Raw genomic sequence first — 27789 nt, forward strand, 5'->3', positions numbered from 1 at the left:
GCTTGAGTGCTCAGTGCTTCCCCTACAAGTGGTGTGGGAGGTGTTGGCCTTGAGTGCAGGTCTGGAGGACAGACTCCTTCCCATCCTGAACAGCTCAGACAGCCAGGGCCTTGCTGGGAGACAGGAGTGGGCCTTGTGTTCATGGCAGTTCACCCCTGGGCTGGGGTTCCAGCTATGCTTAGCTTTCCTCATGTACAAATGACCTCTCTTCTAAGTGACTTGGCACACGTCATATGGTGGGTCATCTGGGTAACTGCTCTAAATGGAATGAACATGGGCAGGACCATTCTTTAGCAGCTGTCTTTTATAATTGAAAGATTTAAAAAGATGTAGCAAATATAGGCAGGTCTGAGGATTCCCTTTGCTTTCTTTCCTTTAAGAAGTTTAGGGCCAGGGAGATAGCTCAGTTGGTAGAGTGCTTGCCTTGCAAGTACAAGGCCCTGGGTTCGATCCCCAGCACCGTATTAAAAAAAAAAAAAAAAAAAAAAAAAAAAGAAGTTGTTTAAGGTTAGTTCTTTTTAAACTATATTTAAAATTTTCAATTTATTTCCCTTCATTGTGCAGCTATTACCATAAAAAAATAAAAACAGATGGAGGTAAATAATAGTTGTGATATGGGCTGGGGTTGTAGCTTATTGGTAGAACACTTGCCTAGTACGTGTGAGGCACTGGGTTCAATCCTCAGCACCACATAAAAATAGACAAAAGTGTGCATCTACAACTAAAAAAAAAGTTGTGATATGTCTCAATGGTTAACCTGAAACATCTGGTAGACCTCGATATTGGTGGAAGGATTGCTAGGTTAGTAGTCCATTGGCCATGAACTTTTTCCTTCCCTTCCCTCCCCTACCTCCGCTCAACCCTTTCTTTCTTTCTTAGAAGTAGGATTGAATCCAAGGGTACTCTGCCATTGAGCTATATCCATAACCTTTTTTATTTTGAGACAGGGTCTCACTAAGTTGCCCAGGCTGGCCTTAAACTTTTGGTCCTCCTGCCTCACCTTTCTGAGTTGCTGGGATTATAGGGGGTGTGCCACCGTGCCTGGCTGAGCTTATTAGTTCAAGCAAGTCATACTGGGTGGTAGGAAGGGGCACTGGGAGCAAAGGGCTCCCTGGAGTGTACAAGTGGCCAGCAAACTGTAGTAGTGGATTCTGGCTACCCAGTAGTAGCTGTGCCAGGGCATTATAAGTTCTCTGAATGTGAGAGGGATCCAGAGAAAGTCTCAGGGTGTGATCTAGCAGAACGCAGTACTGTTTGACGTTGGTTGCCAGTACTTGGGGAGCTCAGGTATGCACTGCCCTCTTGTTTTCCCTTGCCTCGCTGGGTTTCCTAAATGAGAACTCTGTGGGTGAGTTCATGTAAGGCAATGGTGGGAAACTGTTTTTAGGCCTTCCACAATGGCCTTTTCTGTAATATTTCCTAACAAAGTGATTTTGTTTTATACTAGCCCATAGGTGATGAGATTGTTAATAGAGGAGATACTTAGGAATCACATAGTTTACGGACTTTTAAACTGGGAGTCACATCAGCCATCATCCAGTCTAAGTTGTTTCATTTTAGATGAAAATACTGAATGAACTTCTTTGTCTTTCTCTGTGTTAGAAAATCCTGCTAGAGAATGAGGGCGGGACCATGCTGTGGTTTTCTTCTGATATAATCACCAGCAGCCGTTCCTTATTTCTTTGTAATGTTATTTTGAGTTACCATGAAATCTAGTCTTCTACCAGCTTGATAGTCATAATCACAGATAATATTTAGCTTATCCTGGTTTTATAATTTAGTGAGTAATCTTACATTTTCTTAGATTATCATTTTTATTTCGTATCTTCGTAAAAGCCCCAAGTTGAGCAGGAAGATCAGCCTCATTCTTTTTTTTGGAGATGGACACAATACCTTTATTTTATTTATTTATTTTTATGTGGTGCTGAGGATCGAACCCCGTGCCTCACACATGCTAGGCGAGCACTCTATCACTGAGCCACGCCCCAACCCTCAGCCTCATTCTTTTGTTAGACACATCATGAGGAGGGTGTACCTTGTATGCTCCAAGTGTAAGCGAGTTACCATGGGCACAGAGGTGGTTAATGTGCTCCTGGTTTTCAAGGACTTGACCTCTAGTAAGGGAAGTAGACATGTGACCGGGTGATAAAAGCCTGTGGAAAGTGCAGTGATAGAGATGACCTGGGTGTCTTTGAAGCACTAAAGAAGGTACTGAACCCAGAGTTTCTGGATCCCTAAGATTACCTTCAAGTTCAGTGATTTCACCAGAAGGACTCCGAGATCTCTGAAACACTGTACACTCACGATCGCAGTGATTGCCATAGAAAGAGACAGCTTAAAAATCTGCAAAGGCAGAAGGTATAGAGGGTGTGCTCCAGGAGACAGGCACTAGCTTCTGTGTGTCTCCCAGGAGTCAGGCAGACAGCACTTAACTCTTCTACTAGTGAGGCATGTCAGCTTCCAGCCAGGACGCTTGCTCAAGCCTTGCTGTCCTAAGTTGTCACATAAGCCTGGGACACCCACGTGTCTGGCCTTAGTAGCTTAGTCTTCAACTCTTCCAAGGTTAAACAGATACATCCTGAACCAAGGCTCTCACCACAAATGACATTGTTGGTATCAACTCTGTGGCAAGGCCCAAAGCCCAGGTATACAGTGGCATTCTTTTCAGGCAGGATATCCCAAGGGCTTAGAGCTTATCTCCAAGGAGGGAGTCCAGGACCAGGACTTTCTTTGGCATGTACAGGTTTTGATATTCCAAGTCCACCGAGTTCACCTTGTGCTATACACCTGGACGGGAGTTAGCACAGTTGGCCACAGTTGGCCAAGTGAGAGCGAACGTTGTTAGGGTAGCCTTTCTGAGGGAGGTGTCACCAGAGTGGCCTATTACTACATGGGTTTTATCTTTAATAGTTCTGTGGTTACTGACTTTATCTTGCATTTCAGTGTTCTCAACTGTTAGATGAAAATCTAAAAGATGAATACTTTGAAGAAATCATGGAAGAATATGAAGATATTAGACAGGATCATTATGAGTCTCTCAAGGTAAATGACAGAAACAGGACTTTACTTATTTGGGCAATAAGGTAATCCTGTGGTTTTTTGTTGTGACTTTATTTACTGTTTTGAGGAGAGTAAAGGCTTAGGGTCCTTTCAGAGTAGTCCTACTTTCTAGTTCAAACCAGAGTTCTTCATTGTCTTAAGTTCCCAATAACTTTTGGTTATTTTAAAATGAATCTTAATCTATTGAGGCAAACATGTGCTGGGTTCCCCGCAGGTGTTAGGTACTGTGCTAGATGCCCAAGTTATGAGAATGAATGAATATAAACTCATACCTGCAGGGAAATAGGAGCTGCACACTACCCCAAGAAGTTTCCCACAGATCCCTGCTGTTGAGGGAATAGTGAAGAAAAATGGAGGTGCTAGCCAGGACCATCCTGAGCTCTTTCCCTGATGAACCTACCCTGGCTTTGCAGAAGTGTTGTCAGTAACTGCCCTGCCCTCTGTCAGCTTCAGGGAATCTGTAATTACTCTTTTGAAGTCTTTGGGATATTTTCTCCTTGTTATTTGCTTCTGGGCTTTTGGTGTGGGGAGAAGCTTTTGGGGGTTGTTACAGAAGTGAAATCAGTTAACAGACTGCTGGAGGAAGGACGATTATTGGTTTTTGAGTTGCCAGCAAGCCTGGCTCACTGTGGAGGGCTTCTTTCTTTCCCCTTAGGTTTGTCCACAGTGACAGTTCCTTGGTTCTAACTTCTGGTCCCCTGGGTGGTTGATGATAGCCAGTTTACCAGGATGTTCTGAAGGCACTGTTAGCTAGACTGTTGGGGCTGCAGAGTAGCCTTATAATTACACATCCTTTTGGACTCCTGTCCTTATGCCGGTTTAAAGCCATGTTGCGTAGAAGAGGAAGACCTTTTCAGGATAAGAATTTTCAAACATTTGTTTTCTTACAAAGCTTCTGTACTGACTTTCTTGGTCATGTGTTTATAGTAGATGTGGAAGAACTAAGGGTCTCAGACTAAATAACTTCTTTTTTTCCCCCCAACAGGAGAGGAAATACTTACCCTTAAATCAAGCCAGAAAACATGGTTTCCATATTGACTGGTTGACTGAACCTCACCCAGGTCTGTGTGGAGATAGCTGGGTGTGATTATTGACGATATGCTGAGGAGATATTTGTGGTTATGTGGCTATAGATTGAAACTGGCAGCTCATTATTAGTGTATAATAATGAGTAGCCCTGATGACAAGAAAGTAAATAGGCAGCCCTTAAGGAAAACCTGTCATCTGCTGGACACTATTCTGAGATGAACTTCAGACATGTTTGTAGTGAGCATGGGTGCTCCATTTTAACAGAAGAAACTGAGTTTCAGGGAATAATTTGAAAGGTTACTAGGATTCCACTTTGGATTTGTGTCCAAGTATTCAGGGAGCTGCAGGACCTGTGCCTTCCTCTGAGCTGTGCTTGAGTGGTCCTCCCTCAGCTTGGCCTGTGTCACGGGCAGGCCCATGGCTGGCGTGGAGTACGATGCCTTTGTACTCACAGATCTCGAAAACAGTGCCACAGAGCTGGAGCCCCTATTGCTTGCTCATTTTTATTTCTCTATCCAATGCTTCCTTTTTTATTTTATTTCTTTCATTTGGTTTCTTCCTTTTATTATTTCTAGCTAACTTTCTTGCTTGCATAGGTGTTCACAAGGGAATAGAATGTGTAAGATGTTTTGACAGGCTCAGAGAGGCATGTGCTACAAATGCAAAACGCAGACAGGTGAGCAGGGGTTATGTTAATCAAATTCATATTTCCAAAGTAGTATCTCAAATCAGCTTTCAGTGCTCACGACATCTGTGTTCTACACATGCTCAGCAGAGTTGAGAGGATTAAATTGGAAATGTAGGTATGCTTCGTTCTAATTTCATTCCTGCTGAGTTCAGTGTGGTTTGGTAGAAAGAATACCATGCTGGGAGGAGGAGGGTTCTCTTGCTAACTTGGCTCCTGGCTCTGTTTCTCTCTGAGTGACCTTGAGTGTCTTCCTTCCATGTCTGACAGTTTCCGATGTGTAGAAAGGGGTTTACTTTGTAGAAGAGCTATGAGGCTAAAGTAAGACACGTAAAAACCTTGGAGCAAATGTGCCTTTTGTCTTTCACTGAGCAGCTGGACTAATAGCCCTAGGGTTGGTCTGTCTTGACCATGTCAAGCATCCAAAACATGCTTTGATAGAAATAGTCCTGGGAGAGTCCACTGTGCCTGACAGTGGCAAAGACACTCTCTGAGTGGCCATTTTCTAAGACTCTGATCTGCTGTCCAATATGTGGGGCCCTAAGATATGGCCCTCAGAAATGTTTTAAGGACAACAGAGTGTTTGGGAGTTGCAGGAAGAAAGGAGGGTTTCCTCTCAAGGGTGGTAGAGCCTGGAGCAATTCTTGATCTCTGGGTGACAAGCTTGGTCAATACAAACCCTATCCTCATGGTTTTGTAGCAGAGGGTCATCCCGGCCTCCCTGGAAAGAGGCTACTGTAATCAGGAGAGTGTAGGTAGTAATAATAACAATCTCTAAGGAGACTATATGACTTGTTACTGAACAAACTGACATAATGGGTGTTTACAAGAAGGGACTATCCTGCATAAACAGGACACAGTGTCCTGTGTGCCCGTTCCTCCTCTGCAGAAATAACCAAAATGCTGAGTTTGGGATTTCTATGCATGTCCTTATACTTTGTGCATGTATGTTAGTGGGCAATACTGACTGTTGTTTCATTGTTACAGACTTTATATAAGTAGCTTACTGTATATGTCTTTCTGCAGTGGTCTTTATTTATTATTTATTTTGTGGTGCTAGGGATGGAACTCAGGGCCTTGCACATGCTAGGCGAGTTCTCTACTACTGAGCTGCACCCCACCCCTAGTGGGTTTTTATTTTGTGTTGTCTTCATTTGTATAAGTGAAAATTGGACCCAAATCCTTCTTTTTCCTGGGGCGGGAGTGGAGGGCCGAGGACAGTGTTTCCAGGGTGGTGTAATCAGTCAGCTGCATGGGAAGAATAGTTTTATTTAAGATTCAGTGCAGAATGACTCCTTCTCTAGGGTAATTTAAAGTTCCCCTCTTTGTACGGCAACTCCTACGGGTGACAAGCGGGAGGCAGAGCGTGGGAGCCAGCAGAGTGAGGAACTGGGAAACAGGCCTCTCAGGCTGTGTGCCCGCGCGAGGGGCTCAGCCTTCGCCAGAGTTGACAGCTGTGCTTTCCTCCTGTAGTGAAGCCCACGTTTATTGGGACCCGGGTCTTCGAAGACTATGACTTGCAGAAGCTGGTGGACTACATTGACTGGAAACCTTTCTTTGATGTCTGGCAGCTTCGTGGCAAGTACCCGAATCGAGGCTTTCCCAAGATATTTAACGACAAAACAGTAGGTTAGTTCAGTAAGTGCTTTGTCCCTGCCTGAGATTTAAGACGTAGTATTATGACTTTGAAGGCAGGAATAGATGATGAGCCATGTATTTGAATTATGCAGGATGTACCTGCTTTCATTTTGTTCACCTGCTCAATTTTCAGATGGTTTCTACACTGCTTGGTCAGTCCTGTTACAGCAACTAAATTTGGCGTTTCATTTATTCGTTCTTTGCATAAATGTTTATTGACATCATTTATATGCTGGGCTCTGTGCTGGGCATTAGGGATAAACATAAGGAGACAACGTAACCCTGCCATCTAGTACCTGACTCACTGGGACAGCTGACAGTGCTGGTAGTGCTGTGCTCCTCCTGTGGGTCCTGCCTGGACTCCTGTGGACCTACGAAGAGCTGGAGCTCAGATGGGGAGCTCAGGCCAGCCTTCCTGGAGGAGGCAGTATTTGAACTGCTTTTTGAAGATTTAAGTGGGATTTCCTGAGGTGGGGTCTGGGGATGTGAGGTGGCACTGAAGAAAAGGGCACTTCAGGTAGAGGAACAGAATTTGAGAAGGCTCAGACACATGTTCTGTGTGGAGAACTTCCAGGAGCCCATTGTGCCCAGAGCATTAGGGAGCAGAGAAGGACTGGGGTGATAAACTAGGTAATGGGTGAGTTGATAAATTGTAAGCCCTAGTTCTCACATCTAACCTCACCCCCAAACCTGCCCTCGACACAGTGGATCACAGAGCAGCCAGTTGAGGTCAGGAAATGGCTAGATCAAAGTGAGTTGTATAGCTCAGCTGGTAGAGTGCTTGCCTTGCAAGCACAAGGCCCTGAGTTCGATCCCCAGCACCCCAAAAAAAAAAAAATCAAAGTGAGTTGTAGAGTGGACTCAGAAATGCAAGATGAGTTTTGGGAAAAGCTAAGACAGCCTTTGCCAGTTTACTGAAGAGGTCCTGGGCATCGTTAGGATGGTGAGACTTGGCAGCTCACAGGTAGCCAGGAGGGTGGTGGTGGGCCAGGGCTTCTTATTTCACTGCCCCTCAGCCTCACAGATGAATAGTCAGGGGGCCATAGGACTGGCCCTAGCATGCCTGGGACCTCAAGTGTTACATTTACAGAAACTAAGGGAGAGTGTTCTGGAACCTGGCCTCAGTGTGCAGCCACAGCACTGAATTCACATAGGAGGATTTGGAGCCACTTCTCCCTCCTCACCTCATCCCATGCCCAAAGGTCACTGTGGAACCAGTGGAATCATGTGTGCACGAGAAATATCAGGGAGCCAGGGACTGACCTTCTTTTTCCCATCTTCTCACAGGCTGCTTTGGGGTGCCATAGCTTTGGCTCTCTGCCTTTTGTTAAATGGAAAAATGCAAGTGCCTTGAGCTGGGGGAGGCAGACTGGGAGCTGTTTCACAGGCGCCATTAGCCCCTGACCGCTCCCTTCAGCTGTGCCAATGGCAAATGCCAGGAAGTCTTGGAGGGGAGTGGATGGGACACAGGGGAAGCTGACTGAGGGGTGATGGTTTTTAAAACAAGCGTTTGTTTCTGGTACTTGTTGGCATCTTTAAGTGAATTCTTACTGTATTTCCCTAATAGGTGGAGAGGCCAAAAAGGTGTATGACGACGCCCACAATATGCTGACTGCACTGATTAGTCAAAAGAAGCTCCAGGCCAGGGGTGTGGTTGGATTCTGGCCAGCACAGAGTGTCCAGGACGACATCCACCTGTATGCAGAGGGTGTGGTGCCCCAGGCTGCGGAGCCCATAGCCACCTTTCATGGGTTGAGGCAGCAGGTATGCAGGGCATACGAACAGTGAGCACACTGCTTTTACCTTTAGGTTCAGTCACTAGCCTAAATACAACGTCAGTGCAAATTAAATAAGAAGCCCAAGCTGTGTGTAAATGATGGCATCCGCTCCACCTCATCCTCCATGGGCCCAGGCCCACAGCATCTGAGAGGATGACGAGAGAAGGTGCCAGCGTGGGTATCTGGCAGGTCCTCTTGGGTGCAAGGAGGAGCATCTGTGGGTGGATAGGAAGCATTGCCCAGGTGTCACACACTGATGTTCTCTGTCTTTTGAAGCCAGAGGATATTGGCTTACTTGTCATCTTGGTTTGCAATTCTGTCATTAAATCAATCGTTAGGTGTCCCTCTTTCTCAGGAGGAGAGAAATAGAGGCAAGCATCGGCCGAGTGTTCCCTGGGTGCTAGGTACTCAGGAGGGTGCTGGACTGGCTGTCCTGTTTAAGTTATGCACAGCCCTGTCGTCAGAAGAGAAACAGGCTGCACAGAAGGGTAGGCCCTGCTGTGCCCTGACTTCCTTCACCACGCTGACTTCCTTTAGTCAGAAGGGGCTCCTCACAGCATGGCTCACTTTCATGCCCCCACTTTTAAAACTGCAAGTATCATGTCCCTTTTGCTATTATTAATAGAAGTTGTCCTGATTAAGAATTGGAACCAGGATTCACCAGAATTAACCAAATTTAATAATTTGCAGTAAATTACTCTTTCAATTTTACTACCATTTTCAGTTATTTAAAAGTGATAGTGTTGCCTTTAATCACAACTGCAATACTTTTCAAAATGACAGGTGTTTTGACCATTATGCCTTCTGGGATTCTTAAATCTGGGGTCTTTACCAGTACCACAGAGAATTAAAATTAAGGGCAACTACCTCCTTACTCTGTGTACTCAGGCTCAGTAAATCCTTAATGTATGCACTCAGGCTGACTCCACGTGATATAAAGCAGAGGGTTCTAATATTAACCTCCAGCCCCTCCTCATTAGGGAATCAGAGACTTTTCTTTTACAGGTTTAACTAAGATCAGAAACCTCTTCAGGTCCACGCTTTCATCCTCCAAGGTTCTATGTCCTTGTCTGCTTCCAGAGTAAAGTAAAAATCTCTGGTATTCAGGCAGTCTGTGACATACTAGTATATTAGGCCTTTTATTCAGTCGATTCTCAGAGTGGACACCTGCATCGTCCATGAAAAGGGGAACTGGACCACTTGTGTTTATTACCTGCTTAGGCAGGTACTTCTAAGGTAGTGCTTTCCTCTAGCACTCTTGGGGAAGTTCTGGCTGCAGTGCTTTATTACTCTGGGAGCCTTCTGTTCTGGGTATCTCTAATAGCTGTCCCCCTCTAGCTTTTGTTAGCAAAGAATAGTTGATAGGCAAAGTACAACTGAAAAATGCTCCTTGTGCACAGCCATCCCTGAGCTCTGACGCTGCTGAGCTTTTATCAGCATCTCCTTGCCTGCAGCCTTTGGCTGGTTTTCTGCCCAGTCTCAGGCTGTACTGCTTTCATGGCTGGCAGATGGTTCTGAAGCTTCTGGGTGGCCACTCATTGATTAACTGATCAGTCACAGGCAATACCGTATATGCAGGAGCATCTGTTATTGGTACCAATGGAGCATTGGTATCAGGCCCCTGGCTTGCCTCTTCTGAACCTGATCTGGCTGATCAAGTTCTCTGTGCCTTGGATTTCTTGCCTGTAAAATGGAGCCATTATACCACTTGCCTAGATTGTTGAGAAAGTTAAATTTGCAGTTCATATAAAGAACAGGCATCCAGTGAGCACTTGGTTAATACTAGTTGCAAACTCTTTATTTCCACAGTTATTGACTAGGTGATTGTGTAAGATCTTAGTTGTCACCTTAGTACCTGGGAGAGTCAGTCATTCATCAGGTAAGAGTGGAAAATGGGCAAGGACAGGTACCTGGGCTGTGGGGAGAGTGCAGAGCTCCTTTGTTTCAGACTATCGTGGGGTATCCCCAGCTGTCTCTTGCACTGTCCCTTATGGCAGGCAGCACATGACCAAGATCATGTTGACCCTAAAGTTTGTTGAACCACATCTATTGATGCATGTGGAGCTTATGGTCCCCATTCAAACAGCACCAAGACTTAATGTTGATTGGGGTTAAAAATACCGTGGGGGCAAGCTGTGGGCAGTGGCTCATGTTCCCGTTATCTCCATCACTGGGGAAGCTGAGGTACAATGGTTGGAAGTTTGAGGCTAGCCTCGGCAATTTGGTGAGACCCTGTCTTAACATTAAAAGGGTGGGAGAAGTCCCCTGGGTTCAACCCCCAGTAGAGCCAAAAAAAGGAAAGAAAGAAAACTTTGTAGAGGGGAACATTTTTTAAAATGTGTGACTGTTTAAGGTTCTGGTTCCTAGCAGTGTCTGTACATATTCAGAAAGTGTGTAAATGAACAAATAAATGGGTTCTTAAAATCTCATTTCACTTGTGTCCTATTCCATTTTCTGTTATTAAAACAGAATAGATGAGACTGATAATTTTTTTTTTTTTTTTGTGATGCCGGGGATCGAACCCAGGGCCTCGTGCTTGCAAGGCAAGCACTCTACCAACTGAGCTATCTCCCCAGCCTTGAGACTGATAATTATTAAGAAAAAAATTATTTTGGTTTGCATTCTGGAGGCTGGGAAGTTCAAGCTATGTGGCCATGTCTGGTAAAGGTCATGTATTGCTTCATAACATGGCATAAGTCAGAAACGGGAAGAGGACACACACAAGAAAGAAGAGAGGTTTGAACTCCAGCCATAGTTCACCCATTCCTCTAAGAAAGACAGTGATGCATTTAAAAAAAAATTTTTTTTAGTTGTCAATGAACCTTTATTTTACTTACTCATTTATTTATATGTGGTGCTGAGGATCAAACCCAGTGCCTCACACATGCCACACAAGTGCTCTACCACTGAGCCACAACCCCAGCCCCCAGTGGTACATTTTAAGAATTGAAATACCTCCCACCAGGCCCACTTCCCTACACTGCCACTTTGAGGAATTAAGAATGTTTCTAATACATGAAATTTTGGGGGATGCACTGAAACCGTACCAGTTCGTTTATTCAACAAATATTCATTGAATACGCACTATGTGTCAGGCACTGTTCTAAGTGCTACATCTCTGTGTCATGAAGCTTGTATTATTTAAAGATATGCAGTTGCTTTCCTCTGTGCTGGTGCCACATCCATGCTAATAGACCCTGTGCCTGCTGATTGGGTTTCAAGGCTGAGAAGGACTCTGCCAGCACAGACCCGTACCTCTGCCTCTCGGACTTCATCGCTCCTCTGCATTCTGGGATCTGTGACTACCTGGGCCTGTTTGCTGTTGCCTGCTTCGGGGTGGAAGAGCTGAGCAAGGCCTACGAGGACAGTGGTGATGACTACAACAGCATCATGGTCAAGGCGCTGGGCGACCGACTGGCAGAGGTAAGGCGGTGGCAGTGCATCAGGCAATGAAGTGGAGTCCAGCTGGGCGAGAAGCTGCCAAGGCTTCAGAGCGATGCCACCACTAGAACCAGTATTTTACCTGCGTCATGCTGCAGGCTTTAACATGACCCACGCTCTAGAAATCATGAATCCCCAAGTAGTTCTCATATGTCGTCCTTTGGGCAAAGGAAAACCTTCAGTGGTGCTGTAGTTGGTCATTGCCTTAGAACCGTGACCTCTTGCTTATCTCTGATGTCTCCTTTGCTTGCTGTGGTGTGGTGTTTTTCTTGAGAACCCCCCAAAATTAAAAAACAGATTTATTTCAGAACCCCTCTTTCTGATGTTGGTATCTTCTGTAGATCCTGCATCTTGCTGTGCACGGGAAAGGACAGCCAAGGCTCTGAGGAGTGCCGCCCCCTTTCTCTGTGGCGAGCCATGGAGGAAATGCGGCTGTGTGGTCTCTGCTGCTCTTTCTGGAAGTGGTGCTGTAGACTGGACTTCAGAGTAGTATTTATATTAAAAATCTTGGAATTCTCAGATCATAAAACATGATACCTCAAGAGTCCAGGTTCAGGTTGCCATTGAGCAGCAGAGCAGCTAATGAAAGGATAAACTCTCGAGAATGCAGCCTGTCACCTCTTGGCAGTTTCACCCTGGTTGTTGGCCTGCGAGGGAGGCTGTTCCACATGGCTTAGACCATGGAGGGAGGCTGCTGGCATGCTGTGAGCTCCTGCCTCTGCCTGAGTGTGCCTTTGCTCTGGATTCCCAGGCCTTTGCAGAGGAGCTCCATGAGAGGGTTCGCAGAGAACTCTGGGCTTACTGCAGCAGTGAGCAGCTGAGCGTCAGCGACCTGCGCAAGCTCCGGTTTGAAGGGATCCGGCCAGCTCCCGGCTACCCCAGCCAGCCTGACCACACCGAGAAGCTCACCATGTGGAGACTGGCTGACATCGAGCAGTGCACAGGTGTGTGTGGGAGGCTGAGCGCCTCTCTTTCTCACTCAGTAGTTATGCTTTTTACCAATGTAATGCTTAGAGATTTTTAAAAAGTGGAAGAATTAAGATGAAATCAACTCTTACCTGTCCTTTTACACTTTTAGCTATGTATTTTATTTTTACTTCCATATTAGTGTTACCTTTTTATATTACCCTTACAGACTTACCAGTTTAAATTATTTCCTCTTGACACTCATGGACGAGATGTTACCCCCCCATCCCTGCCATCCTTTTCCTCTCTTGCTCCAGTTTCTCTTGCTGGTGTGATAGTATCTTTCATCCCTCTCAGCAACCCACAGATATGTCCTGTGGGTGGCATTGTCTGCCTCAGGCCCACGTTGCTTGCTGGTGGCATCTCTGGACACCAGCCTTTCAGAGCTCCCTGCTCCCTTCTCTTTCTTTTCATGCTGGTGTAAACATTTATGCTCTTCTGTTTCCATAATTCTCTTATGTTTTGTCTCATGTTTTGATTCTCAGAGTTGAAATGGAAAGTTGGCACATGCCCTCTTGAGATGGAGCCCTGGGCATCCAGTGTCAGTTTCCTTGGCCCAGGGTGGAATCTGCCATGGTTGTGTGGCTGTGCATCCTTATGCAGGTTCTAACCCTTGCCTTAGATCACGTGGTTGACAAGACGGAGGCTGAGTTCACAGTTTTCAGTGGGATTAATGAAAGGCATGCTGTCAAAGCTGGCAGAGCTAAAGGAATCTAGGTTGAAGTGAGAAGCTGCACTGTGCTGAACCTGATGCCAGGAGTCCTGAGATCTGGATTTGTTTTCCATTAGCCAGCTGGTGATCTGTGGCAAGGCACTTGACCTTTGAGTCATTCTTTCCTCGTCCATAACATGAGAGGCTTAGAATGGATAGCTTGAGGGTCCTTTTGCATTTCCAGACCCCAGGAGAACATATCACTTTTTTCTCATGCCATTGTGACCTCATTCTTGACTGGTACCAACTGTCACTCATGGATGATAATGTCACTGGCCCCTGGAGCCTGTGTAGAGCTCTCAGATGGCTCTCTGACCTCTGGACTTAGCAGCAGGTCGGAGCCTCCACTGATCTTTGGTAACATGGGAAGAGTATAGAGTCTGTTCCAGGCCTGCGGTACCAGGTGAGGAGATCCGTGTGTTCTGAAATTTTTTTCTACCTGGTCAGAATTTGCTAGCCTTGTCCGATCACAGCTTTTTTGCTGGGCCGTGTGTCTACCTAGATGGCATAAGTTTACTTTGATTCGTTTGTTCAGCGAGAGTCTACTGAGTGCCAACCACCGGCCCAACACTAGGCAGCAAGTGAATGAGCATTTCCCGCATTGCCCTCTCCAGGCATTAGGTTGACAGAGTCCTTGGCAATGGCACCCGCCTCTGCAGTGTCTGGCCTCTACTTCTCCAATCTGCAGTCCAGATATTTTGCTGTGGGGAAAATTTCCAAGGATCAGGTAAGTGTGTGGTTTCCTTAGATGCCTGTTTTAAGTGTAATCCTAGAACCTATTTTATTTTACAGGTGAATGAGAATAAAGGAAGGGGAGGGAATGAAGATATTTTCCCCAATTAATGTCTGAATTTAACCTTAGTCCATTACCTCATTCCAGCCCTCCCTACACCATGAGCATACACAGCCTACATGCAGCAGGTACTTACTGTGTGCTGTTTTCTGCCCAGAGAGTAAGGCAACTAGGTAGACAGATAAATATCTACCTGCACTTAACTCAGTAGATTGCTGTTAAGAAATGGAAGGTACTTAATGTTTCTTGGCAAAACCTGAGGAAACTTCAGAAAGTGTTAGCACTTGGATTTAATAGCGTGCTTCTGTCTTTTGCAGGTTGAAGATTATGCTCTGAGAAAGAACATGTCTGTGGCCAATGTGGAGAAATGGCTTGGACCCATCTTGGGATATGATACAGACTAACTTTTCCTCCCCTAACTCTGCCTCCTTTTAACCTTCTCTGCTTGCTGACCTCAAGGAGATAAGATTCAAAGTGCCTTAATAACAAAGTCCCGTGTGCATCTGGTCGACACAGCCCTGCTTCTAGCTTTGGAAACCATCCCAGAGACGCTGTAGAGGAACAGGGCTTCTAGGGACTTCTGGAAGACAACACTGTTTTTCAGGGACCTTGAACGAGTAGCAGGGAGGTTCCATGGCTCTCATGGCATCCCTGGTCCCTTGGGGACCTAGGATAAGCTGGAGACGGGTCTTTTGCATTTCAAAGCAAGTCAGCCTGCTTTTTTTCTATTTTTACCTTGGATCTAGGAGGGAACTTATTTCTCCTAGAAAAGAAGCCTGAGACTTGGTTGGAATAGAGAATAGAGAAATGTGACCCTGTGGCAAAGTGCCACTGTGAAAAATGGGGCATTTTAATCTAAGTGGTCCCAACAGCAGACTCCGATGGGAAAGAATATCTCTGATCTTCTGGAAAGACCTCATTTTCTAAGGCTCAGTTAAATGGTTGCAAAACTCCTTTTGGCAAAGGCATCTCACTGCTTGCCTGTCAGAAATACCGAGTTGTTGGCCCTGCTGTGGCCGAGTGCAGTCATGCTCTCCAGGCTTTTTTGTGCTCCCACAATTTCCTAATCCCTAAGAGAGGATAAGAGGAAGTGGAGAGGGAATGACAGTTAAGGGTGGTTCATATCTTTTAGTTGTCTTCAGAATTGAACAGGGTCTTAGCTCAGCTGCAGTGGCCTTTGCAGAGTTGGACTGGTGGACAGTATGATGTCACTCAATTCTTCTTTTTCTGTGCTGACCCAGCTCCAAATTCATATAGTTTGGAAATAGCACATCGGCTTGTTCTGGGTCATTTCAGGGGAAATAGTAAGAGCATGGACTTTGAAGTCAGATATACACAGACTCATGTTTCCGCTTGGCTACCTAATTGCTGTTTGATATGAGTATATTACCTAGACTTTCCAACACTGCTTTCTCATCTGTAAAGTGAGAGTGAGGAGTAGTTTCTGTCGAGACGAACATAGACAAAAAGAGATGACTTGAGGAACAGTTAACGTAGCCTCTGGCACATCGCAAGTGCTTAATGAATGGTAGCTTCTGTAGAGTTCTGTAGGTAGCCCAGTCTCAGCATGTAGCAGGTATTCCTGAAAAGAGAACAAGAGGTAAACAGAGGGCAAAAGAGTGGGGAAACCTGCATGGTAATTGCTGGACTGAACCTGCTAGTTCCCCTTCAGGGATTCAGACCCCATTTGGCAGGGAAAGAGAAGCTGCCTCCTCTGTTATGTGCTTGACTGGGACTGACTCACTAAGAGGCAAACACCATCCCTCATCTCCCTGGATATTGGCTGGCCATGCCCCTGAAGCAGTGGTACATTCAGGTGTGTTGGAGGTGAAAGGGGAAAAAAAGAGACTTCGGAAATTACCCTACATAGCCATAGCACATATATATTCACGGCAGAATGCATACATTTCTGGCATTGCTTGCCCCTGGAGTGAAGGTAATTGTGCACTTTCTTGAGGTACATTTAACTCGTGCCAGATGGAGAATGGTACTTGGTGTCCTGAGCCACTTAGTTGGACTTATTTCCTGTTCCATAGCAGGTGTATTATTTAAGCTTTGGTACGTTTTTCTGTGAGAAAAAGAAACTTTCTTCAAATATCTTAATGTATTTTATCTGAATAGTTACTAAGAGTGTCCTGGTCATTAAATACTTGTCATGTCTTCTCTCAGCTGGTTGTGAGATAGTTACCTTGAATGTGTTGTCAGTCTAATCCCGGGACAGACCCCTTTATTTCTAAAGACAAAAACAAAATTTTTAAGTTCAAGTACCTGTGTGATCATTAAGAATCTAAAATACAACCTGAAGGCACTCTCCTGGGTTTGTTTAAGGTGTCAGAGGCAGGACTTGAAAGGCAGGGAGGTAACGTTCTGGACTTGGGTCTTCCCTCAGTGGCTGGCTCTGCTCACGACCTCCCATCGCCAGCATCTGGGACTGACATGCACGGCACACTCGGCACCTCTGCATTCAGCAAGGCTCCACGTTAACTTCCCTCTAAAGAATCGTCCCCGTGCTGCTGTGGGTACTGCTGTTACTGAGGTGGCTGGTTTGCAGGGTGGCAGTTGAGCTCAGGGCTTAGCATACCATTTCTCCTCGGGCCCTTCTGGTGGCTGCACCGTCTGCTCACACTGACCCATAGAGGACGGTCAGGCGTGCTGTCCACAGACCTTTGGGTGCCGCCCGAGTGCCGGCCGTTTTTCACATCCTCTGCTTGATTCACACCCCCCCACCCCACCCCTGTGTGCATGTTCCCATCACTCCCACCACTGATGACCTCTTGACAGTCCCAGTGACCTTTCCAACAGGTTTATTTTCTTTGGTTTTAGACAATGTTGGCCAGATTTTTCAAAAACTTCTTCCCTGGTTCCCCCTTGATATCCCTTTTCTGGTTAACCTTTATATTTATGATAATTTCTCAGCCCTTTTCATAATTTTCTCTTTCTCGGCCCACTTAAACTTTCATGTCCCCAAAACTTTGTCAGTAGTTGCCTTCTCAGGCTGCTGTTTCAGAGGGCAGTCTTGACCAGGCAATACCTGCAGGTCACTCCATCCAGACTTCCCTCTCCTGGTGCACACAGTGATGCTCAGCTCCTTCCTGAGGTCATGCTTGCGTCTCACCCCCACATCCCAAACCCTGTCTTTGATGCCTCTCATTTTACCCTCAGCACATTCACTGACAGGGAGAGATACTTCTGCCTAAACCGCAAGCCTCAGGTTCACCCATAGTCTTTTCTCAAAACTTTGCACTTAAAGATGCACTTCTACTTGAGTTGGAATGGTAGATGTGTTCAAGAAGACAGTGATTGAACCCTGATTTAGCATTTGAAGAACAAAGAATTGGGCACAGTGGCGCACGTCTGTAATCCCAGCAGCTCAGGTGGCTGAGGCAGGAGGATCACAAGTTCAAAGCCAACCTCAGCAACTTAGCGAGACCCTGTCTCATTTGAAGGATATGACTCAGTGGTTAAGCACCCCTGGGTTCAACCCCTAGTACAAAAAATAAATAAAGGATAAAGAAGCAACAAAGGAACTTCTAATGAACTCTCTTTGTTCATGAATGGGACTATTAAAAATTATAAAGATACTACAACTTCCCAAATTGAGCTATAGATCCAATACTGTTTCCAAAAGAAATTCCAACAGAGGTTATGTTAAACATAAGCAAATGTTTAAACTTAAGTAGAATAGCAGAGGACTAAGTGATCATATGCTTCTAAAGATGAAGAGGTTTAGGGGATTTGTCTTACAGTATATCAAGTTTTATTATAGAGTGTCATGTGGGGCAGGGGTGACTTTCCGAGCAGTACAAAGCCTGGAAACCAGTCCATGGATGTGTTGTGTTGGCCTTGGTGACCCAGCAGGAATGGTGTAGCCCATGAGTGAGGACTGGAGGTACTGCTTGAGAAATACAGTGGGAAATGAGCATTAGTGCTGCTTCCCCTCTTGCTGAACAGCCAATTCCTGATGTGCAAAATACAAACAACAGACGTTGTAAACGTTTGCATGAAAGACCCCATAAGGCAGGAATGAATCTCTTGAGACACAGCACTAATCCTAAAGATGATTAAATCAACCCAGCCAAACTGAGGACTTACGTTAAGCAAATCATTTCTGTGACGAGACAGGCCAGAACTTAAGAAGACTATTACATTACAAATAAGATTAGTTATATAGTTTCTATTTTGAAAAAATAGAAGAAATTTAAAAAGGCATTTTGCGTGGGGCTTATAAACAAATAGGAAGACATTGCTGGAATTACTGACCATGCCAGCATGAATGGAGACCACACTCTTGATCCCATTGTTTATCCATGGGATTTGCAGACATGGCCTGGTCACATAAGGGTCAGAGAAGATTTGTGGAGCTCACACAGTGTGCACATCACCACTCTTGTGGAGAACAGGCGCACCTCGCCGATGTGAATGTCTGTAGACCTTGTGATCCAGCTTTCAACCAAGTCATGTTCAACAAAATCTCGTACGTTGGTGTATTTAGGAATGTGCAAGATTGTTCATAGTGATGTTCTAGTTTGTAACTAGAAAAAGTGAAATGTGTCTATGGAGCATGGATTCATAAGTTAGGTATATTTACTCTGAGTGCTATTATTCTGTAATGAAAGTGAATGACCTACAGTTATACCTTGCAATAAGAATGAATCTCAAGCTGGGTGTGGTGGTCCACGCCTGTAATCCCAGTGGCTCTGGAGGTTGAGGCAGGAAGATAACAAGTTCAAAGCCAGCCTCAGCAAAAGTGAGATGCTAAACAACTCAGTGAGACCCTGTCTCTAAATCAAATACAAAATTGGACTGGGGATATGACTCAGTGGTTGAGTGCCCCTGAGTTCAATCCTGGGTATCTCCCCCTAACAAAAAAAAGCAAAAAAAAGAATGAATCTCAAAATGTTAATGGAAAAAATTTCCATGACACTACTTAAAGTAGTAGTATTATCACTAAGCTAAAAAAACAAAAAGCAAAACCAAAGAGTATGTTGTCTGAACATGCATATAAAACTGTACTGTTAAGAAAGGTTACAGTGATAAACCAAAATTTAACTCAGTGATTTCCACAGGAGGATCAATAAATAGGGACAGACAGAAACATAGGTAAGGTAAGGACAAATGAATAATGTTCCTAGTCCTTGGGTGGGAGGGCCTGGGTGTATGCTACATACAATTTTGCTTTATAACTGTCAGTTCTGTACATCTGAAATATGCTATATTGAATAAATGTATTAAGTATATTGTAAAAAATAAAGGCAAAGTGAAACGAGGTCCCCAAGTCTGGTATGTTTGTGTGTCAGATATGTTTTTTGAAGAAAGGAAGAATATTTTAGCCAGTGTGGACAATAGGTAGCCGGACCAGAGAGGGTTGGTTACTTTTGTGCACGTGTCAGGAGCTCCCAGAAGTCAGGTTTTAATGACTAGGAGAAAATGTATTGTGGGAAGATTTAATGTGACTGGACTGGACACAGGCAGGTTTGGAACCGTATCCATTAGTGTTTTAAAATAGTGCTGGTTCAGGTGCACAAGGAATGTTATGGGGTGCAACTTAAGAACAGACTGATCACCACTGAGAAGTCCAAATTTGAGAGTCTTTATTAAGCTGGCCAGCTGACTGTCTCACACGATGCCCCAAAAAATGGCTATTGGGAGAACAGCCCTGACCACAGGGTTGTAGGGGTTCTTATACCAAAAATCACATCAATCATAAGTGTCTGTTGCTATGATTCGAAATTACACATTAACATCATGAGATCATCAACAGAGGGGGAAGTGGGTCAAAATGACCCTCACCTAGGTACAAACTAAAGAATGGTTACTAACATCCACACAATCACTGCTCACATGGTACATTGTTTAGGAGCAATAGGAATCAAAAGAGAGCAATTCTTCACTACATAGGAGTTGTCATTGTATATTATTAAACATGTCACACTAAATAACTGATGATGGGCACAGAGGCGGGGTGTTCCCATGGGAGAAGCTTATTTCCTACATAACATGGAGTCTCAGAGCAAAATGGAGTCTGTTTAGTCATCTCCCTTAGAGTCTGGCCTGTAACATTCTCATGGAGCCAGATCTGTCAGCCCATCACAGGAAGGCTAGCAGATTTTTTTAAAAAATATTTTTAGTTGTAGAGGGACACAAGACTATTTATTTAGTTAGATAATTAATTAGTTATTTACACCTGGTGCCTGAGGATTGAGCTCAGTTCCTCACATGTGCTAGGCAAGCACTCTTACCACTGGGCTACAACCCACAGCCCCAGATTCTGTAATTCTAAATATGTTTGCCATTCTCCAAATATAATAGATTTTCCTCATCCCTTTTAAGTGTTATTGCAGCAGTCCCTCTTATCCTTGGGGGACACACTCCATGGATACCTGACACCACAGTTAGTACCAGATTTTTTTTCTTTAGTGCATTGTAGTTGCACATGTTGATGGGATTGGTTGTTAAATACTCGTTCATGCACACGATTATAATGATGTAATTTGGCCAGTGCCTCCCAGCACTTCCCCTTTCCTTCCCCCACCCCAGTCCTTGGTCCCTTTCCTTTACTGATCTCCCTTTGATTTTTAGGAGATCCAGCCTCACATTTGATGGTACCAAATCTTAATGAACTGTTTTCTTCATACACATAACATCCACAAATGTAATCCTTTTCCATCTTAGCCAGGTTCTTAAACTGTGGCAGTAACTTCTGCCATTTAAGGTAACAGAACTAGCACAAATATCCTTTTCTTCTGTCATTTTCACAGAAGATTTGTTCCTATAGTGGATGATAGCTACCTCAGCATATTGGTTTGTTTTCCCCTGAAAGTTCAGAACTTTAACCTTTTCACCTAAAGGAAGAACTTTATAACTTCTCTCTGACTTATCCAAATTGCCAGCATCACTACTCTTGTTCTTTGGGGCCACTGCTGTTAAAATGGAGGTTGGTCGAGCACAGGCACTGCAATACAGTGGCAATCTGATAAGCAGGACAGCTGCTAGGCAGCTAACAGGTGGTAGCATATACAGCGTGGATGAAGGGACCATCCGTGTCCCTGGAGCAGAGTGGGCACGATGTGAGCTTCTGTCATGCCACTTTAAAAACAAGGTGAAACTGATGACTTGTTTGTTTCTGGAATTTCCTGTTTAATATTTTTGGACCACTGTTGGCCATAGTTACTGAAGCTGTAGAAAGCCAAGCCTTGGATAAAGGGGACACTCTAGCTGTTAGACAAAACAAACAAACAAATCAGTTCTTGCCGAAGAAAGGATCTTGGGTTAAATGATTTTGGAGAACCTTGAGGTTATATATTCTATGAAATAAAAGAAACAAGGAAAAAAACATGCAAATGATGTGTGTCAGTCTGTCTTCCATGATGCAAATCCATGGAGTGACTGCTAGGTACGAAACTTGGAGCAGCTAAGCAAGGAACTTTGAATTTCTGCAGTTCCATTTGTTCTTTCACCCAGAGGGCAACTCAGTACAGAAGAACAACACTGCATCTCAGATTATTTGAAAGAATCGCATTGCTCACCTATCTTTAATCTTATAAAGTTGTTTTATTTATGTTTTCAATGGAAGTAGTACTAAACATCATTAGTGAATATTTTAGCCTGACATAATTTTTTAAATGGTGTTGAAGGAAATTTAAAGAGTTCCAGGGAAAAGCAAATCAGTGTCAAAATGCCTGGTCATTTTAAAAATAATGCAGCTGTTGAGAAAAGACAGTAATTTGCTCCAAGACATATTTCAGTGCTAATCTTACATAAAGCATTTTCTCCCATTGTCATGAGTGCTCCTTCAATTGCTCTAGGCAAGTCCTAACATCCATTTAATAACCACTGGGAAAGCTGGAGTATGTGCAGCGAATTGCAGTGATGCCTTGGTCACTAGGAGAGGTGGGACTAGTTCTGGGCCTGCAGATCTCCACTATGCTTTTAGATGAATTAAGTCTTGAATAAATTTAGGAGTCAAACACCAACCAGTGGATCTTTAACCCACCACTCACTCAACTTGTTGAGTTATACAGTGGAAGGAGGAGCATGTATATGTTATTTAGTTCATCTCAGCTTAACATAGAAATAATCTCTTGTAATTAGAAATATTAAAAAAAATTACATGATTTAGAAGTCTAATTATGCTTCATACCCTGTGCATTATTACCCAACAACTCAGATTAACCAAGAGGAAGACCCTACTTCTCCATTGGTTAAAATTGACCATCAATTGGGGAAAACAAAATTTCATCCAAAAGCTGAGACAGGGAGGCATGGTACCTTTCCACTTGCTAAAGTACTTAAGGAGGAGTATCACATGCAATAGTTAGTGCCAGAACCAAAATTTAGCAATCCTGCCAGGCACAGAGTAGGAGCATAGTGAATATTTGCTCAGTGGGTGAAATCATTTTAGCGGGCTGCTCAGGAAGCCAGCCAGTGCTCTCGAGCTTTTCCAGGCAATTCAGAGATCCACACTGGCCAATGCACGGCAACAACTCAGTCCATCTGAAACCTACAATTCCTCGATGGTCAGTATTCATCGTGATGACTCAGAAATATTGCAATACTCTTGCAGTACCTTCTGAATCATTAAAGACTTGTTAAAATTCAATGCAACCTCAGAATTGGGTACGTTTTACCATGTGAATTATCGTATTTGAAGTTAGGCCACCTAAGTTTGACAAATGTTCCCTCCCCTTGATGTGGTGTATAGATTAAAATTCTTCCCCATTATTGCAGGCTGCAGAGTATCTGCTGCTGCTTACCACTGTGTGGCAAAAGAGCCCCGCCTGACCTCGTCTAACCCAGGGAGAGGGACGCCCAAGAGAGAAGGCTTGTCAGTGGGTGAAAAGATGCTGGAGGAGAGGGACTCCAAGGGGGAGTGTGTCGTGATGAGGATGCCAGCAGACTGGCAGCTGGGGCCTCTGGTGCAGCAGGGTTGAGTCATTTAATGCCGTTGGCATTGAGGGGGAAGGAAAGTGCTAATTTGGGATGGTTTATATCGGATTAGCAGTACTATCTGATTAAGAGTAATTATTGGGTTTTATCAAGTGAAGGGAGGTTTGGTTTTGGATGTCACCTTTAAATTTTTACTCAAAGTATGTGGGACTGGAGGGTGGGAAAACATTTTTGGATGGTGGGAACAAGAATAGATTTTATTAAGAGTTTGGTAATAAGAGTAGCAAACATTTATGGTCATTTTTGAGAGGAGATGGGAGAAAGAAAGGGAAGTGGAATCATGACCACCCTAAATATGGGGGAGGGTGGAAAGGCCTTCACCCAAGTTTTTTTCTGCCAACCTTAAAGGGATAAAGTGTGCCTTCTGCAGGCAGAGGATGCATGGGCTCGTTCCAGGGGGTGGGGCATGTGGGTGCCAGTTGTTCTGATACTGTGAACATATTTCTATTCCTTCCTTCAGTTAAAAATCAGAAAATCTGTTATTTTATAGGTTTGATGGGTATCTTATTATCAGGGCTAGACCAAGATTTGCAGCAATAGGAAAAACCCTGTACATGTCCCTTTTAAACTAATCTTCCAGTGAACATGAACTGTGGTCATGTTATCAGAGACAGGAAATGCTAGCTGGGCAGATTCCCTTCACTTTTGGTTTGGCTGAGATTCCCAGGAGCTGGAATATTTGCTGTTACATGGAATGTGTGCATTCATATCTACTCGTTTGCATGTTCATCAAGTACTTACCAGGCCAGACCTGTGCTAGAGCAGGGTCCACAAGGACAGCCAGAGAGTAAACTTCCCTGCCCTCCTGGAGAATAACATGCTCTGCAGTTTGTAGTGACTTGACTCCTCCTGTCCCTGGTGTCACTAGGGTCCTAAACTCATTCTCTGTTGTGGGCTTCAAAGCAGAAGGTCCTCTCTCAGCTGCCTGTTATAGTTTGGTTATGGAATGTCCCCTGAAGACTCATGGTTTGGAGTCTTCATCTCCAACTGCTGGCAGTACTGGCACTACTTTCTTTCTTTTGTCCCCTCGGAACCTCTAGGTTTAGACTTCATCAAGCAAGCGTGGTTTCATTTTTTCTTGCTTAACCTGGCTTGAGGCCCGCATACTGGTGTGCTGCTGTTGAAAACACTGGTACCATGACCTGGCAGCAGGATTCTTTTGGAATATGAATCTCTTTATTGTTGTGCAGGATCTGGTCATGTGTGTGAGTGTGTGTGTGTGTGTGTGTGTGTGTGTGTGTTTGCACATGCGCACACGCACCATTTTGCATCTTAGAAGGAGGGGTCTTGGAGTAGCCGTGAGCTCAAGTACCATGTGGTGTAGTTCCATGAGCACAAATCAGGGAGCAGCTGTGCGTCCTCCCCTTAGCGCATCACAGCCTTTGGGAGTGGAAGTGCCCAGGCAGATCCCGCTGCAGATTGACAGGCTGCACTTCGGAAGGCTATTACTGATAAACATCTGCCTTCCAAAGAGAGACCTCCGATTTAACACACTGCTCTCTAGAGATGTATGGATGCAGTCTGCCTTCCTGCCATGGCTTCAAGTCATGATTCTCCTATCTGTCCTCCTCCATTCTTTTCTAAAAATTTGCTCTTTAAGCATTAGTGCAACTTCCAAGAAATCAGCAATTTTGCATTGATGTAAGTAAAAAAGAAAATCCCCTGTGCTCACTTTTCCTTCAGTCACTCAGAGATATTTTTGATGCATAAAAATCTGCAGAAGGACCTTGTGGGTACATTAAATCATGATGCTATGTCCTCAATGCCCCCAAAGAGAAAGGTCTTTAACCACTGCTATAATTCAAATGTCTCTCCAAAATTCCATGGTGAGTGTAATTGCCATTGTGACAGTGTTTAGGAGTGGGGCCCTCATTCATGGATTGCTGCTGTTGCCAAGCATGGGTACACGTTGTGGCAGCAGGGTGCTGGTTAGGAGGACGAGTGGGCCTGATGGCCTCTGTCTGTCTCACATGTGCATGCTTGCTTGCCCCACCACCACTTGAGGCAGCAAAAAGGCCCTCCCCATGTGGTCCTTGATCTTGGGCTTCCTGGTCCCCAGAACCATGAGCCAAGCAGAGTTCTGCTGTGCCAACATGCACGTCACAGCAGCAGTAAGTGGCTAAGGCAGCTCCAGGCTCCTTCCACCGGGAGCGGTCCTCGCTGCCCTTGGGTTTGTCATCCTGGCCCTTCCCTGGTCTTCACGGTGAGTTTTTGAGGGCACTGATAGTTTTGTGGCTCTCGTTATAGCATAGAGTGTATGTATTAGGTCCCAGATTAGGTGTGGGATATTCAAGGACTATCTTCTGCACCTTCTGTGTACGTTTCAGAAACCTTGAATAACTTGGGGAGAGCAGTTGCCTGCCTGATGTGAAGGCTGGGAGAGGGGATCTCTGGGTCAGTGAGTAGATCGGATTATGAGTACCAGTGTCACAAGGAAAGCTTAGTGACAGGAGACCGACTTCGAAGAGGCTGGGTAATTTCCAGAGGGAGCTGTGAATTCTGCAGGTGGGCCAATGGCGTGATCAAGACTATGCTGCCGATTCAGAGAAGGTGCTTGCTGGGTTTTGCCCACTACCCTGTGGGGAATATAGTGTTGCATTTTTGTGATATCAACCTTCTCTATAGAGATTTTATTTTAATTTGACTGGACCCATTCCTGAGCAAAGTCTTAAGTAGGCTGTGTATTCTGGTTGTACAACTATAAGCAACGTACCTGATACAGAACTCACATCTTCCCAATGGATTACCCTGGTCTTTAGGGCATTATATCAACTGCTTGTGGCTTAGGGGAACCCATCACACACCAGGAAATGCACACCAGCTACATTAAACTGTACATACATCAATAGTCTCCACTCAAATATATTGCTTTTTCCATTATAAAATTTTCTCACAGCAAAAAAATTATAAACTATATAAAAGAATTTGGAGGGAAACAACTCTTAATTCTATAATCCACACAGCTGGTCTTAAAGTTTTATTATATTTCATTTCATTGTCTGTCATTCCTTCTTTTGTCCCACCTATGCATGGGCAGGTTAAATAATGACTCTCAAAGATAACCCTATTCTGGTCTACAGAACCAGCAAATATATCCTATATGGTAAAAGATGTGATTAAATAAAAAATCTTGAATGGAGAGTTACTGTGGGTCATCCAGCGGGACCTAAATGCAGTCGGAAGTGTGTTCTGTGAAGTGTGGCAGAGGGAGAGTGGTGGCAGAAGAAGGAGTTCTTATTTCCACACCTGGAGCAAGATGCTGTGCTGCAAGCCAAGGAGTGCTGGTAACTTCTAGAAGTTTCTAAAAGCATGGGGACAGATTCTCCCCAGAGCACTGAGGAGAGTGCAGCCCTGCTGACACCTTGATTTATGACTCGTTTCTCCAGAGCCTTAAGAGCATATGTACGTGTTGTTTGAAGCAACCATGTTTGTGGCACTTTGTTACTTAGCCCCAGTGGGAAGTGAGGGCACCACAAACCCATCAGTTTGATAGGAACCTACTTTCCCGCATACCACAAAAAAGACGACTGGTATAGATGTGTATATCCATGTGTATATGCTTTATTGTGGCAAAACACCCACAACAAAACTTACCATTTGGACCATTTTTAAGTGTAGAGTCCTGGAACATTAAGAGCGTTCACAGTGTTGTGACTTTGACATCATTTTACACTGTCACCACCAACTATAATATCCACCACAAACCTCGTTCATCTTCCCCTGTGGATGCTCTGTTCCCACTAAACAGCAGCTCCCGCCACCCCTCCGTGCTGCCGTGGGGTGGGTGTGCAGGGGCTGGCCGGGTCCGTGCTCTCCTGGCAGTGGGGGGCAGAGTGGAAGAACGTGGCTGGACCGCGTGGCCCTTGTGGGTGTCTGAGGAATCGGCGCACCTTTCCACACTAGCTGCACCATTTCAGGCCCCCAGGGCGCACAGGGTCCCTTTCCTCCTTCTTCACAGGCCGGTCTTAGTTTCTGCTTTTTCGGTGGTAGCCACCCTAATGGATGTGAAGTGCTGTCTCATAGTGGGGTGTATCTTTGCACTCGTTTTCACTCAGTTTGATATTAAACCCTCAAAGGTGTTTTACAATGCCAGTACAGTCTGACAGTCTATTCAAAATATGGAGCGTGTGTAGCCATGTCTTCTCATGAAACTTCCCAGCTTTTCTAGGGCAGGTCATCATAGCAGAAGGATAGCTGGACTCCAGACCCTTATTCCCAGTCTGAGAATTTCCTCAGAATGAACTTCTCAGAGGATGTTGCACTTAGAATTTTTGGTGTGTTGAATTCAACTGCCTTTCAAAAAGGGTGCCATACTCTCCAGGGACAGAGGCTCTCAGACTGCAGACGAGAGCGCCGGGGCCTTCAAAAATCACGGTGGCAGAATCCACTTGCTTATTTGGGGGGTAAATAGGTCCATTTTTCACTGTTGGAATGTTGATTTTAAAAACACTTAGAGTGCTGGTGCTATAGGCCATCACGTAGAGTGCCTGACTCCCATGCTGGAGGCCCGGGTTCGAGTCCCCAGGACCGTGGGATTGCGGAAATAACAAACAAACAAAAGACACTTAGATTTGATTTTCCCTTAGATTATCAGGAGAAAGAACACCCCCTCTGGAAAGAAGGCAGACTGTCGGAAGGAAAAAAGTAGTTTACAAACACCTCATGGAACCTGAGCTCTCCTCTGGCTCTGTCACTGATGTGCCATGTGACTTTTTGGCAAGTCATTAAAAGTCTTTGGGTT

At 44.7% G+C, this 27789-nt stretch overlaps 1 protein-coding gene across 2 annotated transcripts in view; it reads left to right on the forward strand.

Annotated features, from left to right (window-relative positions):
• Mtr (5-methyltetrahydrofolate-homocysteine methyltransferase) overlaps window positions 1-19243 on the forward strand; it is a 95700-nt gene extending 76457 nt beyond the window's left edge. For both annotated transcript variants that reach the window (XM_047520412.1, XM_047520413.1), the window contains 8 exons: window positions 2944-3042; window positions 4046-4121; window positions 6248-6403; window positions 7980-8176; window positions 11413-11613; window positions 12383-12575; window positions 13924-14036; window positions 14420-19243. In XM_047520412.1, coding sequence (XP_047376368.1) covers window positions 2944-3042; window positions 4046-4121; window positions 6248-6403; window positions 7980-8176; window positions 11413-11613; window positions 12383-12575; window positions 13924-14036; window positions 14420-14506 — 1122 coding nt within the window. In that variant the 3' untranslated portion in view covers window positions 14507-19243. The remainder of the gene's footprint in view (window positions 1-2943; window positions 3043-4045; window positions 4122-6247; window positions 6404-7979; window positions 8177-11412; window positions 11614-12382; window positions 12576-13923; window positions 14037-14419) is intronic.
• Window positions 19244-27789: the final 8546 nt, after the last annotated feature.

This window comes from Sciurus carolinensis, chromosome 12 (genome assembly GCF_902686445.1).
Source record: "Sciurus carolinensis chromosome 12, mSciCar1.2, whole genome shotgun sequence".
In the NCBI taxonomy this organism is placed as follows: domain Eukaryota; kingdom Metazoa; phylum Chordata; class Mammalia; order Rodentia; family Sciuridae; genus Sciurus; species Sciurus carolinensis.